The 24,995-nt window shown below is 37.4% G+C and overlaps 1 protein-coding gene across 2 annotated transcripts in view; it reads right to left on the bottom strand.

The window, feature by feature from the left end:
* MTMR6 (myotubularin related protein 6) overlaps window positions 1–24,995 on the bottom strand; it is a 27,445-nt gene continuing 2,450 nt past the window's right edge. Inside the window, exons 2-14 of one of the 2 annotated variants that reach the window (XM_017730762.1) lie at window positions 21,110–21,226; window positions 18,999–19,161; window positions 17,911–18,068; window positions 17,076–17,204; window positions 15,896–16,030; window positions 14,694–14,826; window positions 9,960–10,069; window positions 8,787–8,912; window positions 7,530–7,579; window positions 6,534–6,734; window positions 5,841–5,975; window positions 5,635–5,761; window positions 1–3,811 (exon numbers count right to left, since the gene is read on the bottom strand). In XM_017730762.1, coding sequence (XP_017586251.1) covers window positions 3,551–3,811; window positions 5,635–5,761; window positions 5,841–5,975; window positions 6,534–6,734; window positions 7,530–7,579; window positions 8,787–8,912; window positions 9,960–10,069; window positions 14,694–14,826; window positions 15,896–16,030; window positions 17,076–17,204; window positions 17,911–18,068; window positions 18,999–19,161; window positions 21,110–21,226 — 1,845 coding nt within the window. In that variant the 3' untranslated portion in view covers window positions 1–3,550. Of the gene's footprint in view, window positions 3,812–4,498; window positions 4,812–5,634; window positions 5,762–5,840; window positions 5,976–6,533; window positions 6,735–7,529; window positions 7,580–8,786; window positions 8,913–9,959; window positions 10,070–14,693; window positions 14,827–15,895; window positions 16,031–17,075; window positions 17,205–17,910; window positions 18,069–18,998; window positions 19,162–21,109; window positions 21,227–24,995 lie in introns of those variants that run through there. The other variant, XM_017730763.1, reaches the window with a different exon arrangement.

The raw sequence follows: 24,995 nt of genomic DNA, 5'->3' as shown, positions 1-24,995 counted from the left end.
CCGGAATGGGAGGAGCAAGTTCTCAGAGACTTGCTGATGTGTTACTTTAGCAAAAGGCCTCAGGAAAACAGCGACTAGAGAGGAAGAACACATCAGCTTTCCCAGCAAGGCATTCTCCACTGAGCTTACCCTGAGGAGACACATCAAACTGTCACAGTTTGATTTGTGCTAGCTTTCCCTCTACAAAACCATTATATTAGGGCATTTGTTCCACATAGGGATGTGCGGTTTTATGGAAGGACTGCTGCTCCAGTTCTCTAAACGGACACTCCAGACTTCAGGCTTCTGCCCTAGATTTAGGTCACTAGTAATTGGACATGGGTAGAAAACGCACAGGCTCAGTTCAGTGCTGCCTAATTAATTTCTTAGTCTGTTGATTTGGCCGTCGCCCTACAAAACAGAACAGTTGGATATTTCAACTTGTATTGAAGAATACTTTATGACACTAGCAAGCCTCCCAAAAAAATAAGCCCAACTCTTTCCATACTAATGAAATAAATATTTTAAATTGCCTGGAGTACCAAAGTGAAATCAGTTTTTTCAGGTGAGACTATCAGCTTTGTTCATTAAAAGAATAAAGATCAAGCACAGCACAGAATATAGAAACTCAAAAGCTTCACCTAAGGAGACCTCCTTAAGATGAAGCACAGAATTGTCAGGTGTCAAAATCTTGCAACCTATGGAGCAGAATCAAATGTACCAACTTTCTGTCTAGGACATTATATTCCCAAGCAACTGGTGAGCATACCACCCACAAACTAATGTCACAGCCTGAGAGGATTCTGCACATTACTTTGATCTGTACGAGGTGCCTTTCCGTATGTAACTGCTCTTGGAGTAGCATATTCAGGATGAAGAAAAGCTCATCCACTGAAATTAGAATTAAAATTAGTTCTTTTCCTAGGCTTCTGCCACAATATTTTAGTTCATTTGCTTGATTTTTTTTAAAATCCTTCTCGAAGGACACAGAACAGCCCCACTGTGCTGAGTCCTGGCCATCCTGCCAAGCTTTCTGTTGGAGCTCACTTGACTACCATCTATTCACTTCACCACAGGTCCCATGTGCTTTAGGTAGTTTTGGCTTAGACCTAAACAGCAAATGAGAAGGGACAGATGCCTCTCTGCAGGAACTTTCCTCACTGGTGACCCTAGGGGTTGAGTTGGCAGAGCTACCTGAACCTTACAAGGTGGTTGCTCTACAAAACAGCCTTATAAAACTCTATTCACATATTAACTGGAGTAAAATATTTACTACACATCAGGAAGTATTGTATTTTTTGATGGGGAAGCAAGCTCAGAGAGTTTTATGGCCCTTTAAAGGTGATCTGACGTGTCTGCCAATAAAAAGGACCTGAAGACTGAAATAAACTCACTGTAACCGTACTGGAAGGGAACAGATTTCTCTCCAAAAGCCTTGTATACAGGGGCACTCAGATGGCTGTTACAGTAAAAACAACATACGACGATATTTGCAAAAAAGCTTAATATAATCTTTTGAGTCTATAAACTCTAAACAATAAATAGGAAAAGTGTACATGGCACACCAGAGCAGCTAAATATTAATACAAGTACAAATTGGTAACACCTACCTATATTGTCAGCAATAAGTTTGTTTCACTACTGTGGTACAATACAAGCTTAATATACAAGATGTTTTTACAAAGGAAAACCATGGAACAAAGTTAATACAGAAGGTGAGGGAGAAGGGGAGACAATAAATAACAAGGCACAAAAACCCTCTCATGCTGCAACCCTGTAAGGCACCACTTGTGCACACATGAAACTATCAAAACCTGTAGTGGAGACATTCTAAATGTGTTTAAATAACTGGACAATGTATTTTAAATATGACACCATGCTTGTATCTTTGGAAATAGAAATGCTTATGTTTTAAAAATTAAATAAGTGAAATGGGTGAATTAATAGCCCGATACAAGAGTCACAGCTAGGTTCTCCCAGACAGCTCCACAAGTGCACCTTGATCTTGACCTATACTGGCCTTGCTAAGAGCCCTGGATCCAATATGGTGCAGAGGGAAATGCTGCCAAATTCTGTCAAATTGTGCACACCAGTAATTGTGACAAAATACACTTCAGGGATTAGGATGAGAATTAAATTATTTTCATTTGAAACCAAAAATTATTTTAATCAAGATGTAAAAGGTCAGTAGCATTAATCTAACATAATTAGGGATCTTAATACCCAAAGTTATCATTCATACCTCTATTTAAAAATGGACCAACATTTTTCTCCCTTATTCTGTTACATGATCAGAAAATCTATCATGAGACAAACTTCAGAAAATCCTTCACCCTTACTAGAAGATTACAGATACATAGTTAAGCACACAAACTGTAAATTTCCCCCTTTTTTCTTGTGTTCCATGATCTCTACTGCATGCTGCTAGAAGTTTTTGTCCTCTCTCCAAATACATAAAAATCTCCAGGTACTAAAATTACTTAAAATATGCACAGGTTGGACACGTTTTTACAAGGTGAGAAGGGTTTTCACGAATAATCAAAATTTTCTTCTACTGAAACATTTAGGAGGCACTCCATTTCTCATGAGCTTCAGACACGTGATTTTTTTTTTTCTAATTTGGGAACAACGTCAGTAGACTACATTTCTAAAAGTTCTGCTTGCATTCTTGCACAGTAAACAATCTGAATGAACCTGACTATTCAGTTATTGGCTAGGTTTTGTTTTCTTACATAACATGTCTTATTTCACATTTAAATACCTTGCCACAAATCAAAACACTTAAGGTCAGACAACCTGCAGCTTTAATGATGCTCAATCTACTGAGCTGCCAGAGAGGAAAATCAGGTCAATCTATAATATTTTAAACAACAGAGGAAATGGAAGAAAAAAGTCTTAAGTGATAAGTTAACATTCATATAGCTATTTGCTGAAAGGCTGTGCCAGCTTAGGCATGCTTCATTCGCTATATTCAGTCCTGTTTTAAGGATATAAAAATTTGAGCAAATACAATGTAAACAGAGCCAGGTAGACTGCAGTAGTAAAGGACAAAATCGTTGATCTGACAGGTTTAAGGCCAACTATTTACGATTTGAAATATGTCATACTTTTCCATGGCACTTAACACACTGAAAGTTAGTACTCGGTGACACTAAGCAAGGGAATACATATTCATATGAGATATATACAAGTAGCTTCAGTTCCTAAAATAGAAAGTTCAAGTTTTCTTGTCCAAATAAAATCAACTTGTGAAAGACCACCTGTGGTTTCCTATACTGAATAAAGAAATATTACTATTTAAATCAATTTAGTGCAAACTGACCTAAGTCCAAAGACATACCACTCCTTGATTTTTTAGCCACTACTTACCAAATGCCCTATTCCTTTCAAAAAGACAACTACATCTTTTCCCCCCCCTTAAAAGAACAGCAAACACTTGACAACTAGCATGCTGTTCTAGTCTACATTGACAAAACTTGCAGATATACAAATCGTGCTTTGGTCATGCAGTCCTGAAAATGACCCATCTCTCCATTTAATCAGTCTAGAAGAACACAGGGCCAGATTTCAATTAGCAGGTCATCCTGGCCACTCCGTACTCCAAGCTGACAACGGCAGGCTCAGCTTTGGAGAACTCGGACACAAGTTCGCTGTAGCGGTTGTCTGCTGTGTTGCTGCCCTCTATGGTTCGCACGGCGTCATTCACTGGCATCGGCGGCTGCTCCTTCTGGAAGCACGGAGGGGTCTTCTGTGCCACGGGGGAGAGACGAGCCGTCTGTTCCTGCTCCTTCACAAGGACCACATCTGACTGGCCGTTTCTCTGCTTTATTTTCTGAAATACAAAGAACAGTTACTAACAGCGTGCATGACTCTTTACTGATAATATTGTGCTTTTAAAGGAAATGTATCCCCTTCTTTTGCTGGCTAACTCAGTGTCTGCAGAACTCTGTGTTACATACCCTAGGTTAGACAGGTAACAGTATTGTTGAATGTTAGGCCATTCCTTATGATCTTATTCCCCACAGTTTACAGCAGATGCTACAAGCACTGTTTGCTTACAATTTGCAGATAAGCAGAAAACAAAGAACGCCTATCAATATCTCAAGAGAAGGAGAGGTTCCTCCAGGGTTGCCCCTTGTTTGGTTGCTATCAAGATGGGAATACTTTCTGGAGTAGAGGCAGAGGAAGACAGGCCTTGGTACTGTAGCAAACAGGGATCTTGCAGTCTCTTAAAGACCACGAGTCTCTTAATGACAAAGCAGTTTGATACCTAAAGCCCTTCTATCCTTCATAAAAACCTTCAAAAACATCTTTCCTTTAGATCCAAGAAATGCCAATACAGTTTGTTCAAATGCATGAATATGCTAAAAAAGTCAACTGAAAAACAGGAAAGGGGAAAAGAATGTATCCTGCCAGCATGAGCAAGAGAATAGGAAAGATTTGGATTGAGGGATTTTTCAGTTCCATGGTTCAGGTTGTTTGCTTGTTTTGTTTTTGTTTTTAATTCAAACTCACTCACCCAGTAACTGGGAGCTTGCACTAGTTACGTGAACAGATTTCTTTGTTGATGTGCTTGTGTTTTATTAGAACTGAGACTAGAACCAGAAGACTGGTGTCTCTTGACATCAACTTTTTATAGATGACAACAGCAATAGCAAAGTCTACATCAGGATTTCAAACAACTACATCTCTTCTTCACTCAAGTGACAAATGTAGGCTCAGGTGAAGTTAACATCTGGGAATGAGGTTCTAGAAAATTCAAAGCTGAGGCTCCACTTTCCATCTTGCTTATTCTTTGGATGGCTTCATCTTGAGTTTTCTTCACCTTACTGCTTCAATTGTATAAAAATTTTAAAATATAAAATTAAGATTTGAAACAGTATTAGATTAAGTGACATTCATTCATTACATTACAGGAGGATCAGTCTAATAAAATCTCTCCTCCTAGAAAAGCTGTACTTCCTCCCTTTCCCTCCCAACATAATATACAGGAGTTGTGTAACCATTTCTATCCACACACAAGTATTAAAACTTATAGTCAAAAGACTTTTGCATTCTTTAAAAGGTATTATTCTGAAGTTTCAGCACCTTAACTGACTGTAACAGAAGTATCTATCAGCCTTTCCTGGCTGTTTACTGTAGCACCTAGAAGTCAATTATAGACATCTGATCGCTGGATTTAGCCCTGTCTTCATAAAAGCATTACAATGTCCATGACCCATCATTATGGTGACTTACAACAGCATGCACCTGCATATGAAGTTAAAAGAAGGACAATACTTACTGTTTCCATTTTAGTAGCTATAATGAAAATAAAACATTTTCAGTCTCCTCAGTTTAGCAACACAGCTGCAGCTACATGGATACCTCATTACCAAAGATAGCTTAATGTAGGTTAAGCTTCTGTGAAACTTACCATCAGTAAGGCTTTGATAGTAGCACTTTCACATAATACAGTTCATTAATAAAGCAGAATAAATAGTGCCTTAGAGCACTGATCATAGAAGCAAACAGTGAAAGTCCAAGTCACCATTACACAGTGAAAGTGCTAGGCCATACAGCAGTGACATTCATGTGAAAGCCAGCAGCACTATTCCAACTGTAATCTGAAGAACAGAACAGGTCACAAGTACACATTTATTTTGTAATACTTACAGCTTCCAGTTCTTTAATGTCTTCCTCCAGTTGTTTATTTTGCTCACTTGTATTCATGATAAGATTGAACACAGACTGCCTGGGATGCATACTTCGATCAAACTGATGGTACATATTTCTCCAAAACCTGCACAGAACAGACAGGTTTAACTATGCAAGATAATGACAGAGCTGAAGAAAAAATACTGTATCTTATTTAGACTTACTTAAAATTGAATGATACTGTATTAGGCTCCAAAAGAGTTAGTTCTGGAGAAAAGTCTGGATTATACAGAGGATTCTGGTATTTCTTCTGTTCAGCCAAAAGGAACGGCCACAAGGAATAGGTCTTCTCTTTTAGTCTTAAAGCAAAAAGAGATAGAGGTCAACACACTGACTGCAAGCAGAAAACCAGAAGATACTGCTTATGGTGTTCAAGTTTTGCCTATTTGAAATAAATGCTTTTAAAATACAGTGTGAGATGAACTGATAAAAACTTCACAGAAGTTTTCCAACTAAATGCATTGGAAGATATCCTACTAATAGTTCTAACTGAGTAGTCTTGAGCAGGCAAGAATTTTAAGGTTACCTAAAAAGGGATTGGGAGAGGAAATGCCATGATGCTCCCAAACTTAAGCTTACCTACTTTTAGAGTGAAAAAAACCCACCAAAAACTAGATGAGGAGGAAAGATCCTTTAATTTTCCCTATGAAAATGAAGCATGTGATTTTCTCCCAGTATTAGAAAGACTGTCTTCAGCACGTAAAAGCACAAGAAGCACTGCTGTTCCCTGATGCAGTTCAACACAGTTTTCAGTACTACCAATCCTTCCTCTATTCAGAGCCTAAAATGAAGAAGATTCATGGAAGTTCTTAGTCTTCCAGAATAAACAAAAGACACATTACAATGTGCCTGCTTACTTTAGCTCTTCTCGTTCTTTTTGACAGTTTCCAAGGAAGTTACCAAACTGGCACGAATGGACGTGTTCATGGATTTGAAGGAGGAAAGCTTCATTGTACTCAAAGGCTTGTGGAAACTGCTCAGTCAGATTCCACACACTTTCTAAAAACTGGGTGAACACTGGTGAGATCTCTTTCGGATCACCATCCAACTGACAACACCTGAAAAAGATTCCATAAACAGATTGAAACTGGTTTAAGTTAGAAATCAAGAAAGTCTTAGCTGCAATTGTTTTTAAACGACAGCACCTTAATTTGACACTAGCTTTGATTTGGAAATTGAGCACCTAACTTCAAGAACTGGGACAATTTTTGAATAGAAATAAGTCTATATTTAACCTGTTTTTCTGACTTGTAAGTAATCACATCTATATTAAGTACAAAATAGCAACATAAGACAGTTAAGTTCCTTTGTGTCTAACAGTCACAGTCAACATGTGGAGTATACCAGCTAAAAGCAAATGAATAAGCAGTAAATAGCAGCAAGGCTATTGTCATACGTGATGACAGGCAGATCAAGGGAAAAAACAGAACTCTTAACATAGAGGACTTCTAAAGGTAGGCGTGACTTCATCATCAAAGTAAACGTAAATGCAAACTTATCTTTAAAGACATCAAAACTATGTGTTTCATATTGCCTAAATAGCTGGGATGTAGCTTTAGATTGGTTTTGCACTGTCTATACATAGGTGCAGACCTTGCTGCAGTCATCAGCTTCTGAGAACAAGGCACCAGGAGCACTAAAAATTTATGTCTGCAATAAAGATCAATTATCCAACAGGTATTCGAATAAATTGCAATACACTGTAGACAGCAAGACGAGTGCCTTGTCTCCTGAAAACAGCTTACTCATTGCTGAACTGGTGCAGTGTGTCTAGAAATATAAGCTGTCTTTTGTTTAAAAATACTTAGTTCGGTTCACTGTATACACGTTCCTGTATCGGAGGAGTGAACTACCTGTCAGAGAACTTGTGCCCAAAAGAGATCCAGTCTTTCTCTATCAAGACCTGGAGGGTAAAAAAACCAAAATGTCATGTAAAATATTACTCAATCTTACACCTACAGTATTAACCCCACAGGATATCAATATATTGTACTTTAAATCTGAGTCCAATAAGCTACAGTAGAAAGAACTATTTATCACTTTGTAGCTTCTTGATTTTCTTGGAAGTTTTTCACACGATTCTCAAAGTACATTTCCAAAACTAGTAAAAAAAGTTAAGCAACTTGCTAATCAGGTACCTGATAATTTTAAGAAAAACGTTGCATGATTTCACTAGTAGTTTATTAACTTTCTGTGGCAAAGAATAGGAAAAATTGCATGCCTGCTATCAGAGTTTACATAAAACCATATAATATATTCTTTCTAACATTTATAGCAGTAAGTTTGTTAATATCCACACCAGCTTGTTTTATCACTTTGTTCACTATCAAGCACCAAAAACAACACAGGACCTTCACAGAAATTCATGTGAAAGCAAGGATTAATCAAAACCCAAAAAGATTAAATTACTTCCCTAAAGATTACACACATTCTCACTATTTACATAAATTAATCCTCTTCTAATTCTTCCTCAACTTCACTTTCAATGTTTGTAATATTTGTGGCAGTTAGGTCTAGCCAATACATTGAACTAGTTTTATGTATTATTTTTGAGGAGTTCCCATAACACCTTGCCTTGTCACTGAAGGACACTGTAGATTTTCCTAGTCTAAAATTTGGAATAATTGTATTGAAATTCTTCTCTCTCTACAAAAAGATGAAGAAATTTAGACTGCTTAGACATCTTTAAGTCTCTATCACGGGGGGAATTGTCATTTTTAGATTTTAAAAATGTTGGTTTGGAGACAAATGATAAAACACAGAGCTGCTGTAATTTAGTACATGGGCTACCTCACTTTGGAATCCTTCTATGTCATAGATAAGGGACTTGTTTGGATGCAAAAGGCAATCATTGCAACATTTCTGCAGGGTGACTAAAGCAATCTGCTATTTGTATTTCAGTTTTTTAGATTTTAAATGAATGTTTTTTACAAGTAGCAAACTATTTCTATATGAAATATTTATCAATATGCTGCAGATCTCATTTTACACTTGTAACTACAAAAAAAATCCCAAACAGCATGTTTACTCTGCTCCCTTTCACACTCAAACATTTTACACCCTTTCTTTACCAAGGAAAAACTCAACATTGCAACTCAACATCTACTTACCATGAATCCTTTGATTGTTCTGTAATAGGAATCTAGCAAGAGAGCTCCAAGAGAACAAACTTGGGAAGTCCTATCCCAGCCATCTGAACAGTGCACCAGTACACTTGCACTCTCAACTGCTATTGCCTGCAAAACACAGTTGTTTCTTAATCAATGATCTTTTATAGACAGAAGTGAAAAACTAGTAAATAAATAAAAACACTACGTTTATTTCCAACTCATAGCATAGGCCATCTTATTTAACAAAGCCAGGAAAATGTTTACTATGAGGAAAAGAATTAACATTATCAGAAAGTAGGAACTTCTCTTCATGGAAGTATAGAAAACTCCTTGAAGAGAAAAGGAATTCAACTACCACCTTTACATACCCCAACCTCTTCAGGGGTTTCCCCTTCTCTCTCTCTCTCCCTTGTAAAACTAAATTGACAAGAAAACCTAACAATAATTAGATTGTACATTACAGAGTACAGATTAAAAAAAACCAAACGACATCAACACATCATTAAGGATACCACTTGTTCATCATTATGCTACATAAAACTAAAGGCCTAGGAAATGCTTATTAGCTTCTGCTGAGAAATCAACTCCTGTTGGCTCAGACATTTTTGAGGGTCATCTTTGGGACCATCACCCACTTTTAACTGAGATAACTCCTTATTATTTGACCTAGCAAAAACAAAGATCCAGGTTTTTTCTTTACCCACTCCCATGAGATCAAGCCCTTGCCTTCATAAGTGCTTGGCAAAGGCAATTGTTCCTCTGAGTTATTCACAGAATCCTATTTCCTTGCCAAATGAAGTCAGCATAGCCACCTTGGCTGCTCTACAATTACTGCCCCGGTTCTATTTTTCAGGATACGCTGAATAATAGTTTGTTCCATCCACCACTAAACTGGTTACACCTTTCAAAAATACCTATAGAAGCAGGAAGCATAAGAATCCCTTTGTCTCCCAACAACTTGACCAAATAGCATTCAAAAAATCCCAGAACATTAGCTGGAATATTTAATATCTCTAAACATAAAGAAACACATAATACTTTAACCAGCATATTAGATGTACTGGTCTATATACTAAGCACCTACCTCCAAAAAGGTCAGTTGCAGAATTTTATACATTACATAATATTAAACATATTTTTTTCTGGTAGGTTTCAGCTTTTCATGCAAGTTACCTTGGCTAGAAAGACAGCAGCATCCAACACAGCTTTGATGTGACGCAGCCATCCAGAATTCTCCAGACCAGACAAAAAGTCATTGACAGACAAACCCCTTGTGCCACTGACTGAAAGAAACCAAGAGTTAAAAAGCCTTAAGCAGTTGCAGATACCTACACCCTGCAATGTGGAAAGAAGAATAAATGCATGTTGTTTCTAATCCACTATATTCTAAGTTGAGTGGTCGTTTCATTTCGAATCAAATGGTTAAGGGAGGGGTACTACAAAATGTTGTCCAGTCAGAATTCAACTCTGCAGAACTACATAACCACGAGTGACAAGAGTATGATCTTTGTGTCTTTTTAACAAAATGACATTCCAAGTAAATACAGTGGTTATCCCCACTAGGAAGCCTTACTCTTGTCTTACCAAGGAAGGCAATGCAAATGCCAAAGACTTACTGGAAACTTAATTACTACTAGTAGGAGGGAAGTAACTGCATCCAGACAATATACACAGTTCAGAGCAGTGACACTGCCAGAGTTTCATCACTTCCACCCTGCTTAGGAGAATAAAGTAAGTGCAGTACAAGAACACAGGGACGAAATCAAATCCATTTGAGATTTTGTCTACCTTCGGACTTGACACACTACATTTCTGACTGATCTCTACCATTCTTCCCTAATATACTTGGATCCTGTAACAATAATGTCAATTCAGAAGGCAAGGAAGAACTTAAATTAAAGGAAAAATGCTTTGCAGTGTAGCAGCAAGAGATGCAGAGGTAGACCAAAAGATTCGCACACAGACACCAATTCACATGTGAGACAGGTAACCTGGTTCTTGTACAATTTTGAATAGTAACTCACACAGTTACATTACTGTCCAAACATGACAAACTTCTGACCATTAAAGCAAAAATTTGCTGGCTAACATAACTTCAGCTATATAATTCTAAGAGAAGATACCCAAGGCTGGCAGCTACAAAAATACCTGCCTCTTCCACAGTGGAAGCCTACTTTCCACTAAGCTTAACAGCTGGACTTGATGATCTTACAAGTCTTTTTCAACCTAAATGATTTTACGATTCTAAAGCATTGGGCCCCAGATGAAAATAAAAAGGTTCTGTAGATGAAAGTCAGCAGTAGGGATACAACAGCTGCAAAATCATCTTTATATCTGACCATGGAAGGAAGTGAGTCAGCAGCAAAAGTAGAGAACAAAATTCATCAAATCATTCTGTGATGCAGCTTCATATTCAATCAAGTCCCCTGATGTAATGAGGGCTATAAACTCAAATCACTGCATCAAAGAGCTTTCCTGTATCTGCACTAGATGTTTCTCAGCTTTCAGCCAAACAAGTTTTGGTACACTTCCCACTGCTCAGGAAGATTCATAGTGCCAGGTGCTGCTAAATACTAGAAGAATGACAGGCTTCCAAATAAGTATTGCAGCACCTTTTCTAAAACCCACAGATCTTCATCATCTACAAAACTATCTAGCAAACCACAGCACAATGAGGTAACAAAACACCAAGAAATCCCAGGACAGAAGACCTACTTTTAAAGGTTAGTCTGTAAATATCAGTAAAAGAACTAAAAGCAAGCCAGCTTTCCTTTGTCCTTGAAAGGCATCATTAGGCAAGAGTTCTGCTTCCAAAAGATCTAGCACGTGAAGGAAATCAGATGAGAATGTGAGCTAGCTGAATGGATCAAGTCATTCTCTATACCAGTGGTTCCATACACCTCATCAGTCACAACAGTACACAAACAGGTCCACCACTCTTTGGTAAAGGAAAGAAACTGAAAATAGTCAAGTATCTGGAAATTCAAACATCTGCAGGGAAGGAACTGGACAGACGAAGCCATGTCTAGAGATATTCTTCATGGCAGCACACCCACACATTCTGTAACTTAAGAGTATAAAGCACAAGCTTTCCAGCTAGAAAATAAACAGGCTTCCAGCCCTCAGTTTGTTTTCACCCAGATACTGCTGTCAAAATCTGCTTCTGATCACAATTTTCAGCTTGGCAGAAATATTTCACCACTAGTATTTCCCCTTTCTAGCTAGATTTCTATATTTTTATAAATGAAGGCAGAGATGGGAACACATATGTTGAGCCCCAAGAGTTACTTTCCATTTCTGTTAATTAACACAGGCATTTTTATACTGGTTGGTGATTCAATCAACTGCATTGATACTGTTCCAATTCTTAAATGCTGAAAAAAGTTATTTTCCAGTTCCTTATGGTCTTCTAAAAGGTCAAAGATGATTTATGGTACCATTTTAGTACCACTAAGTTAATTCAGCTACTTCACAATAAATGAGATTCAAGATAGTTCTGCCTATATGGATCCCATCACAAAAAACACAAGCCCTGCATGGATGTAAGCCCCAAAACCTCAATGTTCCCTTGTCCGATTGTCATTATTCACACTACTAGCAAAGCCTCAGGCAGCAGTTCAGGAGGTGACTAGACCTGCAGAGTGAAGCACAGCAGGTTGTAGACAGAGGTTGTTTTTTAACAAATAAAAAAACCTAGCTAATCCCTTTCCCTATACAGAAAACTCCACATAACTCACAAAATGGCCTCAGTTAACCCGCTTCCACCATAAAAACATATGCAACAGATCGCAGCATCTGTTGGGCTTTTCCCCCAAACATCTGCAGAAATGCTCCCTCTTGATATACACAAAATCCTTTTGCTTATCAGAGTTCAATCTCTTCTGTTATGCAACTTTGTAATTTAAATATATAAAAACTGAACTTTGTATTTAATATGACAGCTACAAATTTAGCCTATGTGAAGTTTCGCCCATGAGCGTTGTAGTCTGCTCATTGGGGGCCAGAGTCATTATGTTCATGCTGAAGAAAACTATTTTAGAAAAGTTTTGAACCACTGCATGCAAGATATTTGAGTAACAGCTGAATCCAAAATGAAGAATAGACTGTAAATCCCCCTAGCATGCTCCATGGTGTTGTCCCATTACAAGAAGATGTTGGGAAGGATTACGTCTCACATTCGGCTTGCCACTGGAATCATTAGGTTCTGAAGGAAATCAGGCAGACACAGAGCCGAGGAGCAGGACACACACCAAACAATGAATAACAGTTGTTTGGTATAAAAAGCCCAAACAACTGAGGGCAGTCCCAGTTACAGTGGTGCTTGAACAAACAGCATCACTGGTATCACGCTCTGATTTGAGAACATTCAGTTCAGCACATTCAGGGGAAATGAGTACACAGAAGCTAAATGGCATTTTCCTCATTTCAAGCTATGAGCCATTTTCATGGCATTTTCTCCCTGATCATCCTACCAATGGCACATTTCTAGAGGGGGATGAAGAGTAAATTATTGCATACATCCCTAAATTTTAAGGGTCCTTCCTACCCCTGAAGAGGCTCCTACTTCTAGAGTGGAATTCAGCAAAACTCTAGTGAATCTCAGTACAGACTGAACAGAGGTAGAACAACTGAGTTCATTTACTAAAAAAGCTTATGTGGAAAACAAGCAATAGAGATCACTCATTACATTGTTCAATAGTGTTTAAACAAACCAATTCTCCACACAAGGAAAAACTAAAACATATTCCATCTTTAAGGAAAGTTACAGAAACATATTTACTAAGTTTTGCTGGTGGGATTGTGAAATGAAATGAATATGAAGTCTGTGAAGCTAAACTGTGTGATGCACACACTTCTGCATCAGACATTATTACACAGTAGCAGGCCTCCCAATAAAAATAAAAATAACAATTAAGATTTATTAGCTAGTTTTCTAGAATTGAACGTATTAGTAAGAGAAAGGGGGATTATGTCAAATCTAAAAACTCAAGCTCAGGATCATGCTTCTCATCTTTCCTTTAGGAAAAAAACACATGCAGGAATAACCAGATACGTATTATCAAAGCTCCGTAGGATTCCGTGCAGAGGGCCTGAAGAATAGGTTAGCAGCACATCCAATCAATGAAAGTGAAGACTACACCACTAGTCTGTAAGATATCTTGATTAATGTAGCCAGGATCCCTTCATCAAAATAGGCTTCCATACAAGCATAAACCTTCTCCACGACTGGAAATACTTGCATAATTCTAGAAGCCAAGCACTTACACAGATATTGTCTGTCAGGTGTGGAAACCTCACTTCTCCTACTGTATTCTAATCTCAGTATTGGTACTAAACAAAATGTCTTAAATTTTCTTTCAGCTGTCTACCTAAATAAAATATTAACACAATTATGAACACATTTCTGCCTCCCCATTTTCACCACCAGGAGGCAGGCAGTGGTATGGTGAAGTGGCTCTTGTTTCCTCCTGCCCCTTCTCTACAAACACCTACAAGCACTCAAGCGGCCCACCAGGTCAAGGAGCTCAAATGTTGTACATATGCTTATTGTGAATGCTGTGGAACAAAGTACTCCTTGAAGAAATGATATTCTGTAAATGAAAATGTATCTACAGACACACACTTGGAAAACACAGCAGTCTTTCTCACTGACATACTAATAAAGTTCACTAAAGATGTATGTGCCATTCAATTTTCTTCAAAATAACCCCATTCAGTTGGGTTTACAGTTTGAAGGTCGAGGTTTAAGGTAATTCGTTACCACAGAGCGCAGCAAACTGGTTCTAAACACACAGCTGGAATAAAACATAGAAATGTCAACGCAGTTTGTGAAAGCTACTACTAAAGGCTTCAGAAAAACACTTATCCTGTTTTCAAATACACTGTTTTAGTACAGTTAAAACATACCTTCCAGCAGTTTTTGCAAGCTAGATCTCATTACATGAATATTTTCAATGCCAACAAACTGGAACCTGATGTTTGAGTAGTTGTCTTCGTTCTCATAGCCTTTCCCAGCAGCTCTGTTAGCCATTGCATTAAGCTTAAAAGAGGAAAATAAAAATACTGAAAAACATTATTGGGATAAAAATATTAAATTAAGAAACAAAATTCAAGCAATTTCAATTGAATACATTGGGAAAAAAACACAAGAGCACATAGTATAAACAGATTCTAATGCACAATTTGTGGCAAACCAGCTTGAAAGCACTGAAGAAAGGGACAGTATCGATATAAAAAAAAGAAATAGTCTATATTTAGAACTGATACATCTGAATAATGCATTTAGTAATTTCTATCCTCTTCTCCAGATTCCTAACTAATAAAGCTTTACTTGTGTCCAAACATTTCTGAGCAAAGACACTACAAAACAACTCATCTACAAAGGAAAGAGTAAGACCCAGACATTTTCAGCTCCTGTGTTCAGACACTTGAGTGAAATTAATACTAACTGAAATGCTGATGGGTATAAAGAGTGAAAGTTACCCACAGATTGTAACACAGGTCATAACATAATTCAACTTAATAAAATAACAGAATTTAATTTAATTAAACAGTGATGAAGTATGATGGTGAGGCACTGGAAAAGTGCCCAGAGAAGTTGTGGATCCTGGAAGCGTTCAAAGCCAGATTGGACAGAGCTCTGAACAACCTTCAGAGGGGTTGGAGATGATGTTTAAGACCCCTCCTAACTCAAGCCATTCTATGATGACCTCAGAATGTTACAACAGAATTTCCCCCACTTCCTCCTTTCTGAGACACAGAACATAGTACTCTCTCCCATTCCAAGAAGAAACCCCATCACAGCTCACCATTTCATGAATTTCATTTCAAACAGTTAAAGTACTTGGATCCCACTCAACTATTACTTCTTAACTACGATTTAAGTATATTTTATATGCACCTCTCAAAATTCAGTGGATTCTAGCTGACTACTGGGACAGGTTCAACTTCTTTAAGAAAGCAAGTAATTAAACACCTGAAGAGAGGCCTAATCTTATCTTTAAACCGTTTTTGCTTATACTTAACTCCAAATTTTTCAGAATTACACTCTATCCCTGTACTCTAATGTTCAGGAGGAGAGGCTTGTCTGTAGCACCCAGAGTACCTACCTTCGGCCTGGTATCCATCACGTACATGTAGCGATTTGAAGGATTTGCTTTACTGATGGCTTGCAACATGTGCTCATCTTCCAGGCACCTGGCACTGAAACCTGAGAGAGGTTGACTGCATCTGCAAATTGCAGCCTACCAGAGACAACAAAGAACAAATTAGCATCAGTTTAAAACCTGTACTTGAAGTGCTTTGCAGAATCTCAAAAGACACTGAAACGAATTGTTTCATTCAGCCGATAGCACCAGGAAACTGAATAAAGTTCAGGTGTTCCAACTTTTTAAGCGCATCTCTTGGAAACCTTACAACACAGTACCTACATCTTAAACCTACAGGTTCATCAAAACAGTTTTTCAGGTTCATCTACACGGGCAAGGTATCAGTTTACATAATGGACATAAAAACTCACAAAAGTACAGGCTGGAAAAACTACACTTTAGGAAAGCAAGCTACTCCCTTAATATGGAATGAATTAAGCGTGGTTTTATTAATGCAGACATGATTTTATTATTGCAAATGCAATTTGTTATCACCTAATGTAATTTTTGTAATGTAATTTTCAATATGTTGTATTTCAGAAGGCATCAGGTACATCTTCCAATGTTTAAATAACATAATTATGTTTAAATCCATCTAGTAGCTTCACATTCATCAGTCAAGATCTTTAACTCAGCAAGGTGACAGTCCTCTCCTTCCACAGCTGAGACTCATACATGCTGCTTTACATCCCTCTCTGCAAAATCTTATTTCCTACTCTGTAGGGTTTTTTACCTTGCAAATAACTCCTTAAGGAACCAATTCTGTTATTTTGTTGGTCCATCATTGGTTTTGTTTAGGTTTTCCCACTATTTTGACCTAACAGATTTTATTCCTGATACACCAAGGAAGACAGATCCCTTAACAGAAAGCTATCTTCAGTTACCTTAATGTTAGTTCCTGAAAACTTTAGGAGATTCGACTGATTATCAACTGATTACTTAAGGATTTCTTTTAAACTGCCTAGGCTTACTCAGCATCCTGCTAGGCATCACTCCTGTCAGCTGTATTCAGGGTTATCCTGAGTCACACCCTTGCCACACAAGCCACTGTACTTGAACCTCCTTACCAACCCTTGAACTACTGCCAAGTGTTAAGAAACACTTCTCAGCACATTTGCAGCAAAAGGAAGTCACACTATACCTCTTTATTTTTGTGATAATATGACAGCACTGGGAATCTTCCTTTGCTTCTGAACTTGGAGCTACCAACAATTATGGGCTTGCTTGCAGTTCTGGGAACATAAAGTTCTCTAGGATAGGTTTCACAAATCTGAAAGACACAGACAAAAACGATTTTATGGGGAAGGTACAAAGTCTGCCCTAGTTTTATTGTATTCAATTTGAAAGATGTAAGGTGAATCAAGACACAAAGGATAAACACTACGATGTTTCTCTACACACATGTAAATAACTCAAAGGAGACAAGCCATGGATAAAGTAGAACAAACCGCTATCCAAGTTACACAGCCAAGCATCACCATACCAGCATTCATTCTCAAACAGGCAACTCTGCAGTAGAAATGCTAAGAATGTGTTTCAGATAAAATACTGCAATTACTTCCCTCTTTTTTAGTATTTGCAGACCACAAAGTAAGATGAAATCTAATCTCAGAATCAGCCACACCACCACAGCCAGCACTGCAAATGCTAAAGTAGAATCCTGCTCAGTTAAGAGAGAGATCACAAAGCTGCAGAGCTCCAGAATCACTGGGGCTGAGCTTCCAACAGTGAAGTATACTCTCCAAACAATCCCAAAGAACCCATGCATCCATATACACATGCTCTCTCAATGAGGCCTCAGGAAAAACTTCAATCAGGAAGTTGTAAGATTGCACACTGATTAAGGAGTTAACTCTCTCTCCCTACAAGTTTTTGCTTATATTGCAAGCCAAGTGATTTCATAGTATTAGGCTGTTTTCTGTAGGTCTCATCAGAAACAGATGCAGAGCAGAATGTGTTTCCATTACAACACTTACCTTGTAATCACGGTTTGCATCAGACAACTGCCAGTAAGCATTTGGCACTCCCATTCTCTTATATTCTTCTGCTAGATCAATAAGTTGCCAACCTTTGACTTGCTCAGATTCATTTTGTTTTGGATTATAAGAAAAGGCATAGAGTTCTTCATATTTTGCTGAAAGGTAAAGAATATGTAATGGAGAGAAAGTCTCAGGCTTCAAGATTCACAGAAGCAAGACTAAATAACAGATACTTGACACGTTTGAAATATCTATTTGCAACTATCCTACAGTTAACTGACACAATTACAGATACTTAGTCAGAGGTAGGTTATGAAAATTTTCCTGAGTGTGCTTGACCTATTTCAGAAGAGACATTTCTAAAGCCGTAAGGGCAAAGCACAGGTCACAAAATGAAGACTGACAAACTTAAGGCAAAAGGCAAAATTATTAGAAGACTTCACAGGAACTTAAAGAACAAACTATTTTGGGAGGCAAGAACTGAAATTTATACCTACTGACCTTTAAAACACTAAATTTTAAAGTTTCCCTGAAAAAATAAAAGCTTTCCAACATTTTGTTTTTCCTAGTATGCTATTTACTTATCACAGATGACACTTTGCACTGTTCTAAACACAAAGCAGAAAATGCAAAAGACCATACTAAGTGACAGAAGTCTCTTGCAAAGCTGAATTGGTAATGTTATTCTAGCATCAAAATTTCAGCTTTATTTTTGAAACTGCATGAAATTAGTAACAACTGATTTGCTTAGTGGGTTTTTTATCTATGAAACACAATTAAGAGAGACTACACAAATTTATAATCACAATTTCAGGAAGAACACTAGAAATGCAAAAAAAAAACTAAAGGGATCTCTCATGCTGTTAAGAAACATTAATGACATACCAAAGCCAGACAACACAGCTTCTAAATTTTTATGCAGATTAATATTTAATCAAAAAAACTATTTATATACCAAATCCATGTAAGACTTTACATTACACGTGTTTAAAAGAAATAAATGAAAGAGACATGGTTTACACACACACCCCCCAACTTGTTATCCATGCATATACTGCAAAGGCTTTTTTAGCTACAAGTATTACCTGTTCTTGATAGCTGAAGCAAAGAGTTATAAATGTCATGGCAATCTCTCTCTCTGGGTACAACAAAGTGAACTATCCTGAAGTTCTTGCACTGGATGACAAGGGGGCAGCCAGAAGTAGTCAAGGGAAGTTTTTCCACTGCAGCAATGTGATGATGTAGTATCTGTGACATACAAAAACTCACAGAGTAAGCATGCTGATGAAAAATAAGAACAGCATACTGTTTAGATCAGCAGATGTAAGACAACACACTAAGCAATGCTGAATATGGATTTTGACTAATTTTGTCGGTCAGTTATAAAAAGAAATACATTTAGAGGCAGAAATCCAAGAATGCCATTTTGATCAGGATACTAAAATTTATAAAAATTTAATTATTCTCTTCTGTCATTTTGAAGTGTTACCTAATGTTTGTAAGAAACACTAAATATCCTTCTAAATGCAAAAGTGAAATGTAAAACTCCAATGTGGTTGTTCAGTCTTCTTTTAACTTTGTTAACTGACAGGCTTATATCTCATTAGGCAGTGTCCAGACAAGATATCTATTTTATTAAAGGATCTACAGGAACATACTTCAGAATTTTCAGACAAAATAAAGCAAGTAAGGGAAAAGAATTCAATGTTTGAAAGATAAAGAAGATCCTGAAGATGTCAGAACTCCAGTATTTAACATCTACAGAAGAAACAGGACGTAAGAAAAACATCTCCTATATTACTTGCTGTATTAGATAAACATGACAGTTTCTCAGCTAAATGTTTATGACCACTTTAACAGAACTGCCACAGCAATGGACATACAAAAGCCTTCCGTAGATTTATCTGTGTGGCAAATCTACACAAGATTTAGGTAAACACATAGAAAGTAACATCTGTTCAACTGTGGGAAGAAAGGTCCAGATACATTACCTCAACTGAACAAGATGTTCTCGATAGAATTTCAATTACCTCACTGAAGCAATCAAATCCTCTTAAACATTGATCAGAATTTGACAGGCATATGAAAACTATGCTGCCAAATATGCATTTACAAAGAGACTATCATGGAGACATTATGATAATTATATTTGGTATTTGCATTATCATCAAAAATGCAGTACTTGGAGTATAGGTTCAATTTCCCCAAAATGAAACCTTTTAATGTAGTGCATAGGGAAGTGCAAGCAAGCAATGCTTCTGAACCGTGTTCTCCCCAAAAACCCATTCTGTAGGAAAAGATAACAGTTCGGTTTGTACAAAGTTGTACGTTGTATCCAAGAAAAAATAACAGAAAAATAAATTTTCTTGAAAGCACCACAAGGCATTTAGTCAGATAACCAAGATACAGGATTAAGGGTAATCCAGGAAAATACACCTACAGAAAAAAAAAAAATTATAACCACAGCCAGGGAGATGATATTTCATCCTGGAGGATGAAAGACTTAAGGCACTAACTCAAGCCAAGTGGGTGGGCTCCAGTGGGAGCCACAACTTGATCTCCACATGTATGCCATCAGGGCACTGAGCATAAAAACTAATGGGAATTACTGTACTAGCCAGCTTTGACTGCACAACACTGGTAATGGTCAACAAACAGCTGTGGCCCCATCTGAAACCTTTTATTCCAGAGATGAACACTTGTGAAGAAACAGCTGCTTACTGCTCTAAAAAAGTGCATGTTATCTTTGATATTCCACCAAACCCGAGATCTTAGGATTTTTGCTATCTCATTTAACCTAAATACAATCTAATTACAATGTAAGTTAACTCTGAAATTTTAAACCTGATGCTTAACCTATGTATCAGGTCTCCCACTCCTGCCTCAGAATTATGGTGCCAGTCAGTTATTTAAAGAAAACCACTACACATGCATTCAGAAATACCAGTTAAGGCTACAGAAGAAATTACAGCAGCTTGAGGAAAAGTCAAAATTTTCAACATGACCTGATTTCAACTGCAGCAGTGTCACGCAAGAGTATAATCTGTGAACCATTAACTTATTATGATACCATGAAGGAGGAGAGTAGAGGTAACAACAAAGAACATTTTAGTAAACAAATTCAACCTTAGATCAGGAAGAACAAATGCATCTGGAGAGCCCATGCCTTTAAGCTGCAAGCATTCATTATCCTTACCCACGTCTCTCTCTGGCTTGAATCTATGAATAACAGATGAGTTGCTGTAAGGTACAGAGTTCCCGTCAGTGACTTATTGCTTGTGCTGAACCTATCCAGTAATTTCACTTGCTCTACCTGTAACAAAAAAGGGGAGTGGGGAATAAAACTTAATTTTTAATTTTTGCAGAGATGTAAATCCTAACTTAGCAAAGGCTTTGTCAGTTTGTGCAATAATTTTGAAAATGGTAGGAAACGTAACACAGCACACACAAGGCTATTCGGGCCAAACTATAGTGGTCACAAGCTTTGAGACCAACTAGTTCAAATATCCTGTTTCATTACAGAAGTATTAAGCTTTTTTTAGTTTCAGGCTTTTTTACAAGGAAGAATTATTAATTACTAAGCTTTTAGGCTCCTTCCCCAAAAGACAGCAAACATACACTAAAAATTTCCTGTTATCGAGGTGCCAGCACTGAATTAACAGCTGATCTCAGCAACATGCTTTATTGGCTGTCTGCAGGCTCCAAGACATAAAGACTATGCTCTCCTGATTTCAATTTTAGCTATGTACTGTCTTTTATAAATTCTCCAACTTCAAAAATCTATATTATTATAACCTTGCCTCATAGTCAAAACACATTCTTAACAAAATGCAAACATTATACTAATAATTACAAAAACCCCCTAGAAATTCAAGGACTGTGCTGGCATTTGAAGCAGATAATTCAGGCCTGAGCCTCACAAGGGCCAATGACTCCTGGTATTCCATCAACATTGTTATCTCAACCCTGTGGAAAATATTTCAAAAGAAAAATTATTTCTAGATAGCCTGCATTTTATCTGCTCCTCCTAACTTCACGGGCTCCACAGAGTGCTTTATTTGAACCAAGCATTACCTGATTCTTTGTGTGCAAGAACAGGAAAGGAGTGCAGCGAATGGCTTATCTCCACACATTCCTCTATTTCTTGGCAGCACTATCTCGTTAATGCCAAGTTAAAACTATGTGCTACCATTAAATGCATGGCAGAACGCAAAAAACTTCCACACCAGCAAGACCACCACCCAGAGGAGGCAACAAGGAAGAGCCCAAATCTACTGTGCTGATGTTAAAGCAATTTTTAATTCCTATGTACAAATCTATCTAGCATTTACCTACTAAAGGTACATACAAAACAGAAAAAACCCAGGTATTTCTTATGATCTAGAAAGGCCTAATTTTGCTTTTGAAAGTTAAAAAACCAACTTAACAAACACAAAATAGAATGAAGGAAATACAAATGTATACTAGAAATCAACACTACGATAATATTCTAGATTTCAGTTTAGAAAGCTAAAAAATTGGAAACTACATGCCTCAGTACCTTAAAATACATTTATGTTGAAACCCCCAAGGTATCAGTCCTCCGGTATAGAGTGGCATAAGTGAATACACCACAGCCAAAACACAGAATTCATACTGGGCAGGTCTGCAGCAATAATTGCTCCGGTACCTGGCACTGCACCTCCCCAGCAAACTGAGAAGTGCACAGAAACTGCTCCAGCTTTGCTCCAGTAACACAACCCACAAAATCCTGGCATGCAAGGTTTCCTTCACCTCCGTGTAACAAGGCAGCTTTTCTCAAAGCTGTATTTCTACGTTAGATGAGGACAGCCATTAGTGCTCCAACTTCCACCTAAATAGGTAAAGTCTTCAAGAATTCTGTAAGCTAAGTCATAGATAAACTTTTCTTAAAGACAACTGAAGTGCTATTTAGATTTAGCCTCCATAGATGACACATTCATTTAAACCTGATTCAGGTTATTATACAGCTTATTTTTTTGTTGTCTAATTTCATTTAGCAAACTAAGCAAAATTTTCCATCTCCAATAGAAATCCAGCAGTATTTTCACTAAAACAGATTTGATGTCAAATATGCAAACAGATTTGACTGAAGAATTTTCAGTCTTTTCTACTACATTTTGCTTTAAAATACCCTTAAGGATACTAAAGATTCACGGTAAAACCACATATTCTTAATTTCACCATCACACTTAATAAATTGAGTTTGATCATTTGTTACTACATAAATATAAATATAAAACTCTCAGAAGTTATTTTTAAATTGACCTCACTTCCATATTCAGCATAAATCTGTTGGACAGTTTAATTTCACAAAAACCTTAACTTAACCTCAGGTAGCTGTGTTGACAGTTTTAAGAAAATTTTAACTTCACCATTCCCAGCAAACTGAAGTTGGAGGAGGTATAAAACCTATTCCATCACCTTCTCCTGGGGATAACAGCTGCCCTGTACAGCAGTTAATTTACACAAGACAGCACTGTTATTTCAAGTTTATTTCACTCAGAATAGACAAAGCAGGGATGTCTCAGAACAGTTGGCATGAGATCCAACTTGAACCTACACACAAATTGAACTTTAAAGACCCACAGTGCAGGTTGTACTTTACTTTTCTTGCTTCCTATACCTGCAATGCTCTCCTATATGCATTTTAATCCATCTAGGTATTCGATAAACCAACAGCTTACAAAAAGCTAAGCAAGAAACACAGTTGTAACAAAAGAAATACCACACTATTTCTCACCATGACACTGATTTTTTAGAATGTATAATTTTTTTTTGGTATGAATTATAAAAATAATTCCTTCAAGTAGTAAGTCTTGCATCTTACAAACTGTGTTCAGAGCTCATTTCTCTCTTCAGTTATATTGTTATATGAAGTATTTTTTTCCTTAGCAGTGCTCCAAAAACATGCAGAAACACAATCTGATGCAAGGAAGTCAGCAACCTGCAGCCTTTCTAGTCTCAATTTCAGGTCTGAAACTTAAACAGCTACTCTGATCATCAAGTCTCGTTGGCCTTAGTCTAGCTTTAATTTCAAAATCAGCTACTGACTGTAGCAATACAATATTAAGTTTCCAAACAAGGACTTACATGTTTATAAATAAACAGGCTGATAAAGAAACTTTATCTCCAATCTGTCAGCATGGTGCAAGATTAATAAAGTGCCACTAACAGTAATTTCATCAGAGACCTTCCTTCTGTTTCACATATACACGTGTATATGAAAAATAAAAGTAGCTATACACATTTATATAAAAGTTACGTAAGCTGTTACTCAAAAAATTTAAAAGTCTGTTCCTTTATGTAATTATTGGTTATAAATCCACTATTTGGACAATAATATGAACACTCCTTCTCTAAACATATCTATAAATCCACTTTAAAATCAGACTACCACGTTCAGGAAGTAATCACTTGACAATTTCCAGGACCCAAGAGACAGAGGGAGTCTTTTCAGCAACCTTTGCAGTCAGGGATGATGAGCAAGGTGAGAAAAATACTGTTAGAAATTTAATTCCATAAAAGCTGTGATTTAAAAACTTTCTTAAAAATTAGTCACAACAAGAAAACCTTCCTTTTGCATCTTCATTATACAAAGAATACTAACATACTAATAATACGAAATAAAAGTCAGAGAAGTCCAAAATGTCAACTACAGCTTGGCTGACATTTTTTTAATAGCCTAACACATTACACATGCACTGACGGCCTGCGTATTTAACAACACACACTAGAGTCTTCAAAAACAAAAAAAACAGATCAGTTGTTTTCACAACCGATTTGCCTCCAAAATTAGAAAAAGCTGCACAGAACCATATCCAGAGCACACAAAACAACTGCAGTCCTCTCCCAGCTCGCTTCTCCTGCTCCCCACTCCACCACAAAACCCCCTAAACCAGGATTTTTAGCGTCTTCCCCTTATTATAGACATGGGGCCCCACTGGAGCAGCATGCCCCGAGCCCTCCACCCCTTCGAGCGCCACGGGCCGCTCCAGAGCCCCTCGCGGGGAGGCACGAGCCACAAAACAGCAGGAGGGAGGGAAAACAACAACGCCCTCGCC

This window comes from Corvus brachyrhynchos, unplaced genomic scaffold (assembly GCF_000691975.1).
Source record: "Corvus brachyrhynchos isolate BGI_N302 unplaced genomic scaffold, ASM69197v1 scaffold363, whole genome shotgun sequence".
In the NCBI taxonomy this organism is placed as follows: Eukaryota; Metazoa; Chordata; class Aves; order Passeriformes; family Corvidae; genus Corvus; species Corvus brachyrhynchos.
The sequence above is the reverse complement of the archived record's forward strand: the minus strand, read 5'-3'. Positions and strand labels throughout refer to the sequence as shown.